A 15276-nucleotide genomic window follows, 5' to 3' on the forward strand; every position below is an offset into this window, starting at 1 on the left:
GAAATGAAAGTCTTTGATTGACTGGTAACAGACTAAATAGCTTAACAGCAATCTGTAACTGTAAAACTGTAATATTAAAACTGTCTTTTAAAAAATATTTTAGCAAGGTGGCAATAGGGAACTATGCTTTGATCTGTCATCTGGATCAAGTTAACAACAGAACTCTCATGAATGAGGTTCAAATGAGGAAAAATAGTAAGATTTGTTGCTCTGGGATATAGGTGTAATACCTTTCAATAGCTATTACTTCCCTTTGTATTTTCTTCTCCATCTCTCTTCACTAAATGGAATTCGAAACATTTCTAGAGTATTCACTTGCAACAGGGTAGGATTTTTCCCTATATAATACGGGAGGGAGGCAGATATAAGGCCTACAAGCTGTCCTGGAGATACCCTGTGGTCTCATTATTAAAGCATGGAATTTAAAATCTGGAGACCCACATTCTAGCTTTGATTCTGCAATGGCCTCTTGTTGTCGTCAATGACACAGAACCTCTGTTTCCTGCAATCTCACTATTTGAAAAGAAACATGCTACTATTTCCACAAAGCACTTTAAGATCTTCATGTGGCAGACAGTTAGTTCTAGTCTTCCTGATTTTTACTAATGAATGATTTAATCTGAGCTTTTTTTCCCTAAGACAATAATTTTAGGAAACACAAATAAAATCTTTTTTTAACTTTGAAATCCGGAAGGTAAGGATCTAAAAAATCATCTGCTTAAGACTATGTAGTTCACCAAGTTTATCCGGAAGTTGCACAAACTTAGTGGAATTAACCTGGATTTAATGAAAGCACGTGCAACTGCAATTGGTTTTCCAGTGTGAATCCAGTCCTTCAGGCCTGAATTCCATTAGCTGAGGGTTAACAAAATGTTTGCTAATTAAGCCAGCTCTGTGCTTACTCTCTCCAAATAAAATCAGTTTTCATGTCAGAACAATATTTTTACACATTCTTTGAAAACTGTTATCGTCTGAAGACAAGTGAAGAATTTGTCATTTCTACTGTTGCTTAACACAAAAGATGCTAACTGCCATAGAACACAATTTATAGCTGATTTGTTATTTGATAAGTTACAGTTAATTAAATATTGGACAACAAATGCTGTATTTGGCCTCAAACGTCCTAAAAGTTCACCAAATTACATTCACGATTCACAATCTGTTAAAGGACTATAACAGTTTGCACAAACTGAAGACTTCACAAAAACAGCATATATTGGTTCATTAAAAAACACAAAATATTCCACAATGTAGACCGTTATGCTTGTCTAACAGAGGAAGACAAGTCTTGAAAAGTAGCTACAAAAGGCATTTCAGAAGGCAACACAGATTGCTGTGTTTCTAAGTAACCCTTATGGTGACTTTGTAGACCAAAGAAGTCATCACAGGCTACACTGCAAATAATTAAACGCTGTGTAAAGCTTGTATTTCTAGAACTTGATCAAGTTCACTGCCTTTTTTTTTTTTTTTTTTTTAAACTCTTCAGCAAGTTTCCCTCGTGTTGTCTAATCATCATTAAATATTTTTCTGAGAGCAAAAATAACAAGTTCAAGTTCCAATCTTGGAGTCTCTAAAAAACATGTTCAACGTCACTGCCATACAGTTCCACCCTCTTTGAGCATCTCAAGCTTACTAGAGATACATGCATCCCGCATAAGTGATTTGACAATAAGCCAAACAGTGAGCTTAACTTGCCATCTAGAAAAGAGATTTAAGAGAGATTCCATTGCAAAGTTTCAGTTGAGCCTTTTTTGCTTAATCTTCTTGATATATCTAGAGATTTTTGAGCACTGGTTCACCAATTATCTAGCTGAAGCAAAAACAATAATCCCAAGGCTGCTATTGTTAAAGAGCCTAACCTTGAGACTGCTCTCAATTCTTTTTAATCCTAGAACACTTCTTGAATCAGCGCCTGATTAAATGAGACAAACTGTTAGAATATATCCATCAGCTATGGTTTTGACAGAAGGACTTGTGTCATTTTTCCACAAGCCGAAGTATCTGTTAACTGGCCATTCCTTTGGAGGATCTTTTGCCAATACTAGAGCTGCATGGCAGAAGTGGACTTCGATATTCTTCAATGTACTTCGAAGTATTCCAGAGCTTGTATTACTTTATGCCAATTATTCAGGACACTTTCTAGCAGCATAATACTAGCAACATAATGCTAATTACTTCCAAAATAAATTATACTCTTGTCTTCAATCATTAGTAATATATGATAATATTCAATTCAGGCTTTTTTGTTGCTTATGCAGTGAGTTTTTAGACACCAAGAAAAATCCAGTAGGAAAAAACCGTAAGTTACGAAGACTGTAAGTTTGCAAGCACTCATCAGTAACCAAAAGATAACAAAAACCATTACAGTATGGTAACTAACCAGGAACTCCAGATGCTAAATAACTATCATAATCGTAACCGTATGGTTGTTGGAATGCATCAGTATGGGGTAGAGTTATGTTTTACTGAGTGCTTTAATTATGCATTTTCTTTTTATAACATCGCTGTAATGTAATCTATTCTTATATTCCTACTCTTAACTGTATTTTAACATGGGTTTTGCTGCTTTGCTTCCTGCCTCCATTGAAGAACACAATTAATTTTTTCCCTGTTAAAATTCCAAATGGGCTAATAAGCGTGTTTCTCCTTTCCTGTTATAGCGTATGACTTGTCTTGGGAAGTGTGAGAGACAGGATGCATGCAGGCTAAAAGTGCGCGTGATAGCTTACTGGAGAAAAGTTTGGCTACTCCTCATTTAACGCTTTTTATTTTTTTTACCTCATTAATGATACGACTGTTGCATATGAAGTAAAGAACACAGTAAAGTTTTTATGCTAAGAGAGCATATAATTTTTTCTTTTTCCCATCTATACCTAGTTATATATTAAACTTAATTCATGTGATGTTTGACGTTAAAATCTTACAATCCTTATCATTTGTAACACACAGGTACCGAGAACGCTTGCTCTTCAGGCCCCGTCTGCCCTCCCCAGTTTCACGGGACAGAGGATAGGGTCTAAGAAACAGTACCGACTATTTTCCTAGTTTTCATGAAATCCAGCCTTCCTCCCAGGTGTAATACAAAAGCAATTGCTGGTCAATTAGATAATCCTGTGCAGCAATGGAAAGCAGCTTCCCACGTAGATCTTTTCAAAGACTCGGATCTGATAATTTAGTGTTGAATACGCGCGTAAAAGCGTTACATATATTTCAGTTCTTTTTTAATTGGAGTACTATTTAACTGATATTAACAACCATTACACCTGCTGCTTTGCACGATTACAAAAGGCGACTGACTTATCCTGAGAGAAGTCAGAGCTCGCAGTAAGTCCCCCCCTTCCCGAGCTGAAGGATAATGGTCTCACCACCACCAGCTGGGGTGTTAGACACTCGGCAGACCGAGACAGGCAGCAGTTCCAAGTGCCAAGCAGACACCTATCTAAGGCCAAATTTCAACTTTCCTGACACTTGGGATTGAACAAAGCTACGTTGATTTGAACACGGTCCATCTGACTTTTTAGTTGTGGTCGCTGCATTTAGAGTTTGTGTTTTTGAAGTCTTTTTAAGTTCTGTGAATTAAAATTATGGCTTGAAGCGCAGGAAATATCTTGTAATAATACAGCATACTCAGTAATGTATAGGCTAAAGTCATGCTAAAAGTATTTGTCTGAGTCCTACTACTAAACTTGGTAATTACATAGAAGTATGTAAGAACATAGACACAAAGAAGTGGGTTAAAACGCATAATTAAAGCTCTGAAACAGTAGCTGCCTGAGCACATCTCAGGCCCAGTCCTGCTAAATGCAGGCAAGCAACATAAGAAGGTAAGGTTCTCTGTTTTTTTTTTCTTTTTTTTCTTTTTTCTTTTTTTTTCTTTTTTTTTTTTTACAACAGGAAATAACTCATTAAAAAGATACTTCACCATAATAATTATTTAAAACCAGACATGAATCAGAAACTTCAGCAGCTTAACAAGACCTTTGAAACTGCAACTCTCTGGTTAGCAGCACTGCTTGTCTTTCAGCATCTTTAATGTCTGAATAGTTCATTTCAGCTGTAGTTTTTGCAATTTCATTACCAAGCCCAGCTCTCTCACTGGTATCATACACAAAATATAGCCTAAGTTGAACTTACCACATTTCTTCCACTGAAATGCAATAAAAACTGATAAATAAAAACATACATTTCAACACTTGGATGGTATACTGGAACATGGACCGAACCGGAGATAACATCACAAAACTGTCTTGCTATGCTTTATAGAGACACCTTACCTATAACTAACTGTTGTTGGATGCTAGATTGTAGAAATGTTAAGTTTTATCCACCATCACAGGTGCATGAAAATTTGACACCCAAGTTTTCCAATTTTTTTTTAATAACTGGCTACTTAGCACTGTACTTCAGATCGTGTTAAAGTATATTTAGCTTTATCATCATGGGGTACTTCCTAGTAGAACTTAAGGACATGTTTCAAAAATGTCTCGTGGAGAAAACAAAAAAAAAAAAAAAAAAAAACCACACAAGAACTTTTTGGCTTGGGAGTTCACCCATTTATATAATGGAGATACTCACTATTCTTATCTGAGATACTTAATACCCATTTTCAAAAATCGAGCCAGCCAGATCAAAAATTATAAAAGTTCCAGAGTTCATCTATACATTATTTTATATCTGCATTACCTATGTTCTCCATTTAAGATTTTCAGTCTCAGTGGAGTTAAACCGTTTGTCCAAACAAAGTCCATCCTGAGAGCTATAGCTATTCAGAGGTTCTAGTGTAAGTTCACAATGAGATTATCACCAGTGAAAAAGGGTGCCATTAGACATGGCCATGCTTAAGATAGAACATAAATTTTTCTACAATGAAAAAACTCTGAACAAACAGAAACAGATTTTAAAGGAGATCACCAACTACAAAGGAGGAAAGGACTGATGTACCAGGCCTGTGATGCCTTCAGGGCCTGACTGCTACAGGCTACAAGGCAAAAGAAGCCCCTCTCATTGGAAAATGTTTGTGTAAATATACCATCTGAAAGAATTTGGATTCCTGAGAGCATAAGGAGGAAAAAGTGATGCCATATCCAGCTATGATTTGAGTCCTTTGACTTTTATAATATAAATTGCCAAATCTTACTGAGAGTACGTGAAAAGTGTTATGTGAGCACTGCCAACATTTTCAGTATTTTTCCAACACAGAACATTTCTTCTGAATCAATTAATTTGATCAAGCAAAGGCTCTAGCTACACACACACATTCTCTTTCTTACCTTGTGCCATATGCAGCCTGCTGTGTTAAGCTACAGGGAGAAGTCGTGCTCTGTTGTTTCACCCCTACACTAATCTGTCTGCATTGGGTTTGTATCTAAGCTGCTTGTACTTGGTAAAATTGAGAATTACAGATTCAGATTCAAAAATACAGATTCAAAATCCAGATTACAAATGAAGATAATAAAGCCCAATATTAAGAAATGCAGAAATATTGCTTTAGGATATTACTCATTAATAGAAAAGTATAAACTACAAGGACGTTTAAGATGGTAAATGAATTTAAGGCCATTGAATGCATGGGCTGCTTGTAGTGATGTCAATGGGATCTGAACAGACACATTTAAAATCAGAGATTAATAGTCATTTTGCTACATTGCCTGAAAATTTTTAAGGAAAAAATAACAAGACTGATTTTCTTCATATAGGAGTTCAATATATGAAGTTATTAGAACATCTATTCTTACCTGCGCAAAATAAAACAAAGAGCTTGTGTAGCATAACTGCAACGAAAATAAAACTCCTAAAACTTAAGGGTCTCAGATTACTCCTTTGTTCAAAGTTAGGTGCTTAAAGCTTGAGCAAAACAAATATTATGAGTGATAGTAAACAGTATAAACAGAAAAGGAAAAAAAAAATAGCACAGTGGTCAAATACGTCTGCAGCGCCCAAGTGAATGGCTTCAGAACATGGATACTATTGACTGTGCAGTAACATTTAGACTCAACAGTACAATAAATCTCTCTCTGAAGCATATCTGTGTAAATAATGATAATGATGATGACGATGATGATGTAGTATTCTGTGTTCCTATAATATTGCCACCCGTAAAATCCAAGGAAATCAGAAACATTAACTTAGTCTGACAATATCAGAAACAGAAGCGATAATGATTAGGAACCAACACGATACCAGGAGAGCGCTGCTGATCACAAGGTGTACAGATGGTAACGTCTACAGACACCGTAAGGAAGCATCGCAAGACTTTTTTGTTCCCACACTTGTTAAACTTCAGAGGGCTTAAATGCGATTAATGAATGCACAGTGTTGCAGAAGAATGTTTTGGGCTGCCAGAATAATCACAATCACAACAACTTCTAATCCTATTCTTTTTCTTATACGGTAATGTAAACACTTTCAATATCATAAAATACACAGTGCAATACAGCTGAATTAATCTAACAGGGAAAATATAACTTGGGGTATTTTGTTATTCTTGAGTGCTTGATGTCACCACCATAGTATCACATTAGCACTATTTCTGATGTACTTAACTAGCACAGTATATGTAATACAACATGCTGCCTTCAATTCCATTTTATTCCTTTGCTGCTGCAAGAGGTCTTTGAAATATTTGTATGTTAATTAGTAAGAAATACTTCTATGTATTGCACGCAGCAGAAAATATTGCTAGCGGTTAATTTGCTGAGAAACTGTGGTTACACAGATTTTTAACATTCCTTGATCGCTTCTCACCCTTTTTCTTTCATTAGCAATATGTTCATGTGATGAAATATAGAGTAGTGAAGGAATAGACTAGAGAAGACTGCCAAACACCAGCTTTGCCTCTGGCCAGAGTATTCTGTACACCTGCAGTCTTGAAAACACTGGAAAGGTTTCTAATTTCATGTTTTGAGAAGAAAAATAAAATGCTCTCAAGGAGTTAGAAGACCTTGCATTTTGGCCAACTCCACTTACATTTTTGGCTCTGTATCCCAAAAGTGAAAAGAGGCAACTGGGAAATTTTCTCACAGTATCCAAGTTCAGAATGAATCAGTAACATAGCAGTGTCTTCTGCTCTTACCAAAATCTCTTGAGATGTTCTAAAAACAGACTTTGAGCTAATTATTTCATGAAGGATTGCATCACTACACAAATTTCTCTAAAAATAGCTGTCTCAGAATTCTCAAAAGAAATCTTGGCCAGGGTGATTATAAATATTATGTAATCACTCAGCCAAGCCCTCGTGGTGATCTTGTTTAATACTGTATTTCTGAAAAGTTCTTTAAGCCTACTACAAAGTGTTATGGCTCTCAAAATACAGCATTTAGTGTATGAGTCAAAACAACTCCAGTGGTTCTGTTTTGCTGGGAGTGCAATACTATGCTTCCCATTTATTTAAACCACTAAACAACAAATATTTAACTGACAGATTGCAGCTGCTAAATTCTATTTAAATCATTACAATTAAATATGCTCGTTTCTTACGGGAAGGCGTTTGTAATACAGAGGTCAGCATTATTACTACTAACTTTACAGGTGGATACACTGTGATACAAATAATTTTCCTGGGTTATCAAAATATAATGTGAAAAAACCTGTAAAAGTAAGCCAGCACTTAAGATAAAACCAATGTTTTTCTTCCAGCTTAGAAATAACAGGAGCTTTTCTTAAACTCACACAGTCACAATCCATAAAAAGACTGCTCAACTCATTCACATAAATAATATTTTGGTCTTTAATATAAGTACATCTGTAGCTTCATATTTGAAATAAATGGCACACATTCTCATTCCCTTACAAAGGAATACATTTCTTTACGATGCTTCTTTTTCAGTGTAAAGAATTGTGACAAATTACTTCAAACTACCAAGACATTGATTTTACAATCTGTTTGACATTCCCAAAGGCCAGAAAAATTAGAACAGAAAAACTGGAGGAAGGCATTCAACTGCATATTTGGTGCTAGGAGCATTATTTAAGTCATGAACTATTTAAAAAGAGAAAAAAACCATGAAACTCACAATTGAAACTTTTTTAAACTTTCTTTTTTGAACATATTCTATTTCTGGTTTAATTCCATTTTAGTTTAGATTACTATTGGGATGTCCTTTGCCAGTCTGCAGGCACTGTTGAGCAATGAAAATCAGTACATTTGTCAATGTGGAAAACACTGACATTTCATGACTAAAAAATAATTAATTAAAAAGAAAAGGATGCAGGTGTCTTTTTGAGTTTGGGGGGGCAGGGCATTTGGAAAGTAAATACTTTGCCTCCAAAGTGGTAATAACTGACTTCACTGTTGTAAGACAAACCACATTAAAAATAAAAGACATAACATCAAGCTTATGATACGGATACACTAAGGTGAATATTCACGCCTAAGCAGGTAGTACACTGCATTTGTTTTATCTCTGCCAGAACGGTACCTGTTTAGACAATAGCCTGTTACTCCTAGGTATTGAAAAGCTCTTGGTACTTTTCTTCCTCTCAGGGATTTTTCATTCTCATTGCCTGTAGCACAACGTTAATATTCTTCTGAAGCAACCCTACGGAAGCTTATGGAGAGCCAAGAAGCTTCCATTTGAAACACAAAATACAGCAGGATGCTTCAGGAGTCTACCAGAGTGATTAAAAAAGTTTTTCACAGTGTAAGTCTGTGGTAAAAGCAGCCACATTTGCAGTTAGGCAATTCAATCTCAGTGCAAGTCTGTGATACATTACAGCACAGTGATAGAATCTGTTTTTCTGGCCTTAATCCAATAACAATGAAACTCTATGAGTAACCTCAATACTTTGGGTTACTCCACTGAGTTTAATAGAATTGACCTCTTGAACCTTTAAGACATCTACTACATACTGTGCCCTATCTCTTTAAATACGAAACAGGCTTTTGGTGCCTACAATGACCTCACATGGTGGGAGCCACCGCAGCTCTTGTACAGCATTCTGAGTAGCAGCAGATGAGTTTGCAAACATTTTGATGTGCCAACTAGGTAAGCACCTATAAATGTTACGAAGTATATCCATGAAAACTCCACAACCTCTTCCCTTAAATTGCGACCCTCATTGGCCTCATCAGAGCTAGGTGAAAGAGCAGTAGTTGGCCCTCTCCTGCCCATGGAAATATTAAGGAGGAGTATTCACATTTTTTGTATGAAAAAAGATTCTGACTCCAGGAAATTTACTTTCATCAACAGGGTTTTCCAGAGGAAGATAGTGATTTCCCTCTTACACCTCAAAGAGGATATTCCTGGGCATTTCATGCATACAACCAGAAATCTTGGATTCTGATGAATTCACATACGTACCTCTCCTTCTCTCTCTCTCTCTCTCAAGAAACAGCCTTTGTAGCGCTCTCAAAAAAAGCCCTTTCTACTTACTTTTTCATATCAGCAGAGGACTTCCCAACCTACAACAATCCTACCTCAGACACTGAAGCCACCACTTCAATAGCAATAGCAAACTGGCATCCTAGGCTTGGAGTATAATGTTGCGCTTTTTTAGGTATTATCCATTGCAATGATCCATAGTACAGCATGATTTGAAACTGCCAGAAATACGGAATTGGAGTTTATCAACTACATGACAAAGTCTAGGACGCCACTGAGACAGCAGCAGAAACAGACTCAGAAAGTTTCTGAGATAGGAAGAAACTCCCCAAACTGCAAACAAAAGCCAAAAGCAAATCTGACTGTAAGATATATGATGATGAGCACGAGGGTTAGAAGTTTCACAACAGCTTATTTGGCCAAAGTGATTCACCTGTCTATAAAGACCACAAAATAAAACTTGATTGAAACAATATTTTCTATTTCAAATGGTAAAGCTCATCCTCACTGAAGGCTAATTTCAAATTATTGCTTCTTTACTAAAAGGACAAGTCTTTGAAAAACAAGATGCTCTTGGGAGGTATGCAGGACATAGGGAGAGCAGATGCAATTAGAAGCTCAATTGCAGCATCACCGCATGATATAATGAGTATAACGAGGAAAATATAAAAAGATTATCTAAAGAAACTCTAGGGCTTTGCTTCTATATGAGCTTTGCTGACATCTACAACAGCGCATGTAGATTTCCAGGCAAGGTGAAATTATGTTCAAGCAAATTTCTAACTTCAGTTAGCACTCTAAAATAATTACAAATGATTTCCCAATAGCTTGTCTACATCATTTAAGACATAATCCGTATTAACTGCTGCTTTACACTGCAACAACTGCCCTTCTGTTTTGCAGGTGTAATACAATGGTGAAATGAAAGTCTGGTTCTGAAGAGAACACTTCTCAACAAGATTTGGAGAACACCAGAAGTAGCACAGGAATTGTAAAAGGAAGACAGAAAAATAAGTGGAGTAAAACAACTTTCTTCTGAAACACAGTAGAAAATATTTTTACATTTGATGAAGAAATCTCCTAAAATTGATGCACCTGTAATAGTTGCAATTTTGTAGCAACACAGAACAGATACAACAGCATTTTTCATGTTCAGGAGATGCATTATTTGATGTGCAAATCAAGAATGGGACTTCCTCTAGGATACAAATGTATCAGAGTAAATGTCTGAACTGCAGATGCTGAAGAAGGAAGGATGAGTTTATCCGCAACACACTTACCCTTATCAGCTGGTGCCTCTCTGTAGAACAGGGAAAGCCTACTCTTGCTCATGCTCTGCTAATAAGATTTTCAGCCACAGCGCTTCATATGCAGCCTAGCTTTCCCATCACTAGCTGAAAGACAGAGAACCTTTGGGAGGAGCAACATGAAAAGGAGCAACGTAAAAAGAAACTCCTTGGATTCTTTAAGGTCTGCATTTCTCATCCTTTGCTCTGCTGCCTTGGTAAGTTCTCAGCCTCCTGTAGCCATGAACAGAAGGCTTCCTGCCTGATTGGGTAAGGTAGACTCATCAAAAACCAATTTGCTATTGTGGATATACATGAAGGGAATACAGATTTTTATCATCGCCCACCACGTTATTTTGCCTCTCAAAGCAAAAATTCCACTTGCAGTATAGAGCAGGAGTGGATTTGGGGGCCTAACGTTTAGCATTATCTAGTGAGTCATCTTCTAATATTTATAAATATCTCTCCTTTCATGATCACATTAGGCTGGCGAAATTGGGCCTTATTTCCTTCTTTCTTTCAGCTGTGTAACAGCTGTGGAAATGGGAGATGGGACAAACGAGGCCATAAGAAAAAATTTGATGCTGCAGCTGATCATTCACTGAAGTTCCAGTAAATCAGAAATAGACTGGGAGACAGCATCTCTCAAAGACACGGAGGAACGGGCTGGACATACCACAGTGTGGAACCTGTCACTTCAGGAAGAGCAGCACTAACAAGCCTTTGTGTTGGATGCACATGTGAAAGCTTTGGAGGTTGACAGTGGCTCTCCCCAAAGGGATTAAAGAAGTATGAGTGATCTCTACAACCTCTATTATCAGATAATTCTTAAGTGTAATAAAGTGGTGACCTAGTTAAACCACATTCCTGTTCCTGGTGTCTCTCTTTTTTGTGGTGCCTGAGATAACAGGGAGATTATTTTGGCATCAATTTAATCTAGTTAAATAGCTTTACTGAAGATCTTTATCACTATAAATAATGGAGGTATTTGAAGTATTTGGTTACAATTCTAACTGAAGTTATCCAAAACAATGCCTCTCTAGCAATCCTCTTCTCCCGTTCCTTCACTCTGTCTGAAGAAAGTTATGAATGTTTTGAACACTTTTCAACAATAGCTTCAAGGTACAAAAACAAAGAAAAAAACCAACGAAAAAAACCCAGTTTGCCCAAGTTTCTGATGAACATTTTAAAAATATCCATGACAGGTATCATGGAACATGGCAAAGTGGTGTATTCATTTACTCTTCAGTAACGAAAGATAAAGGTGAAAAAAGAAGATATGTAAAAGAGCAAATAACTGCTTTCTCTTTTCCAGAGCAAACCAAAACGAAAATCCCTAAACTTATTCGGAACGTAACATCATCAGCTCTGATGCAGCACAGTGGGATGAAGTACAAAAAGCGTAAAGCACGTCTGCCCATTTAGCATATAAAATTCGGGTGAAATGTCTCCTGGCCAGCTGACTGACCTGAGGCATGAGCGCATCGTGCCTGGAACACAGGTGCTTGGCTGGAACGTCTGTAACGAAGCCAGCAGCACGAGTGGATGGTAAGTTCATGCTCGGGGGCTGTTTCCTATTTTTATAGACCTGTGGGAAAAAGCTGTAATGATTAGATGCGTGAGGTGAGAGCTATTGGGAATTTAGCATAGCAGCAAGGGTTTTCCTTAACTTTCTGTTATTGAGTATGTAACTCATGTAACAGTGTGTAACGCATGATTCAGAATACAGAATTATAACATTGACTATGTCCTAAACATTATTAATATGGCATGCTCATTTGTCAAGTAGCACGCTGCCTGCCAGCAGGGCGGTTACTTTGACCAGAATGATTTTGCTGATGGTATTCTCCTCCTCCCCAAGAGACAATCACAGAATCCAGTAACGTCACACAAAGGAAAACATCAGATATAGCACCTTCAGACATGGTCTGAAAACATCCTTCTTTCCTTTTTCACCTATTCTGAAAGAGGAAAGGTGTTTCACAACATACACGACACACAGTACAGGTCTTCAGCACCTAGGTTATCTGAACATCCTTTCTCCTCTTGCCTAGAGTTCCTCCTCTGGCTATGACTATTACCTTTTAAAAATCAGGGGGAGTAACCACTGCATGGTATGCATGGTTTTAAACGTATTAATTAGACAGAGAAGAGACCTACGTACTGTCTCTGGTACATGTGCGCTGTGTCTAGTATGGTTATTTTCCTCATTAAGATAGTAGAACATAAATTAAGTTTGTTTGTGATAAAATCTATTTCTAGAGTTTGTAACTACATGGTTTTTTTATTAAAACCTCAGATGACTTAGTGTTGAAGACACGGTGGTTTTTACTGATTTCAGAATTTAGTTTAGGGATAATCACGATTTCCAGAAAACTTCTCAGAAAGCCTGAAACCTTCCAAAAACACAATTATTTTACAACAGATAAGCAAATAACTGACCAGAATGAGGCCAGAAAGAGTCAACAGAACAGACAGATCTTGGTTTATAGCAAGGAGCATCTGCTCTCCTCTGTCGCACATCATGAAGAAGGCTGGAAGCTATATGAGGAGGGAAAGCAGAAAGCGTATTGGCTGCATGTAATATGAGCCAAGCAAACGGGCAGCTAAATACTTAACAACCGTAGAGAAGCAATACAGAAACACTTACGTCAAACACCTCCTACCTTTTGTAACTACTGTCACATGTCAGACCTGGCTTGAAGACTTTCAATATGAGGTTAGAATAAAATGGTACAAATGAAAATAATGCTAATTTTCTGTTGCCATGAAAATGAATGTCCCCCACCTGCTGTTTTAACTGATGTACTAATCTGTCCTTCTCTCGTTTAAGAGCCATTACTTCCTCTTGAGTCTTCTTTTTCTTTGAAGCAGACAGTTCAAGCAAGGCAATGTTTGCATCTTTTTCACTAATTGCAGCAAGTAAAGCTTCCTGTCTGATAAAATAAAATAAAAAAAAATTGTTATATTCTCATTAAAATGGAACATATACTACAATATCATACTACGTTAAGATGTTTCTTTTAACCACTGGGAGAACAATCAATTACCTTCTGAACAGTCTTTAAATAGCAAATATTGTCAAGTCTAATCAAATCATGAAATAAACCGATTAGCCAAAAAAGTTCTATTTCTAGATTTTTCCTTATTTAACTATTTCATAAAACATTTACCTCAGTCTATTTTACTACGATATGATATCTATCAATAATTCTGTGAAATGTCTTGCTTTAAAAAAATCTTTGGTATTGATTTTTTTAAATTCACTTTCCCGAATTCTAGAATAGCTTACATAAATCTGTTGTGAATTATTCAAATCATACAGATTGAATAATAAAAAGCAAAGTGATACAGATAAAACACATTTTTATATTGTCTTGTTAATTTGGTACCCTAGAGACCTCAGTACAGAAATCTCTGGACATCGTCCTCACATTTACTCAAGTGTTTTCCCATGGATTTATTATTATTCATTGTGTCACTGCAAAACTAGAATTCCAGAAGTAAAATGTAACATCTAGAAAAGAGGTTCCTTGATCCAATTGTTCATGAGGAATCTTTGCCTTTGGAATCTTGACCCCTCCATCTCCATAGAGCAAACAGAAACTTACAGCACTCAGAAACATATAGAATTACATAGAAGCCAGTGGGGTCACATTGGAAATAGTTTGTGAGGACATATGACAAAGGTAATTTTTACAACATGCAGTTGGAAACACAGATCTTTTAGTATCTTATTATGTCTTAGACTCTAAAATGCTCACGTTGGCAAGGCCATAATCTGTCCCTTATTTTTTCCTAAATAAAAGAAATATATTCATCTTCTGCAATGCATTCAGTGACAGACTATGACTTATCAGCCAAGAAAAAGCATATAATACGTAATAGCTTTTAGAACAGAATGTGTTATGGCCTGTGCCTTTCTCCAGAACTATATAAGAACAATCATTAAAAAATAAACATGGATAAATGAGCCATAAATTAACCTTAGGCTCCAACTGCTAATAAATGTAAGAATACGGCTCATGAACTTCATACAATCAAGGTGAGCTAGAAGTTTGGAATCCTCACAGTCCTTCAGCTTGCCAGCAAAAATGTCAAGAAAGCTATTTCACTTTTATTTCAAAGTTCCTAATGTATTAATGTAAATATTTAAAGGACAATATTTCTGATGGAGTCAAAGAAAAACAACTCATTTATTTTACTCTCAAAGTTATGAGACACGGATCAATTTTAGATAAACAGCTGCATTTTATTCATACACTTAAACATTCTCATTTATTATTCTGTCTTCTTCATTCTAATCACAGTCAAATGATGTTTAAAAGAGGATGCCATAAGTCTCCAACAGTCTTGATTTAAATGAAAGCTATTAATTACTTTAAATAACAGGTATTAAAGAAAAAAAATATATCAAAGGGTGACCTATCCATAATGCTAATCTGAAATGAGCTATAGGCATATTGTTTTCTATAAACTTCATAATAATGCATAAGACTTGCTGCATGGTAATTTGTAAAAGACTGTTGGCATTTTCATGTGTTGCGCTCAAATACGATATCATTTCCTTAACATTTTCATTAAAAGTCTTAACTTTTTAATACACTGAAACAGAAGAAAGCCAATTCGCTACTGTATTCAACAATTCCTCTCACCTTGCAGAAAGCAGA

The 15276-nt window shown here is 36.3% G+C and overlaps 1 protein-coding gene across 1 annotated transcript in view; it reads right to left on the reverse strand.

The window, feature by feature from the left end:
* The window catches only part of ERC2 (ELKS/RAB6-interacting/CAST family member 2), a gene marked incomplete at both ends in the record, with an annotated part of 442749 nt that overhangs the window by 80579 nt on the left and 346894 nt on the right, over positions 1–15276 (reverse strand). The window contains one exon of the mRNA XM_082322574.1: positions 13395–13542. Coding sequence (XP_082178700.1) covers positions 13395–13542 — 148 coding nt within the window. The remainder of the gene's footprint in view (positions 1–13394; positions 13543–15276) is intronic.

The sequence above is a fragment of the Platalea leucorodia genome (genome assembly GCF_965183815.1).
Source record: "Platalea leucorodia genome assembly, chromosome: 9".
Lineage (NCBI taxonomy): Eukaryota > Metazoa > Chordata > Aves > Pelecaniformes > Threskiornithidae > Platalea > Platalea leucorodia.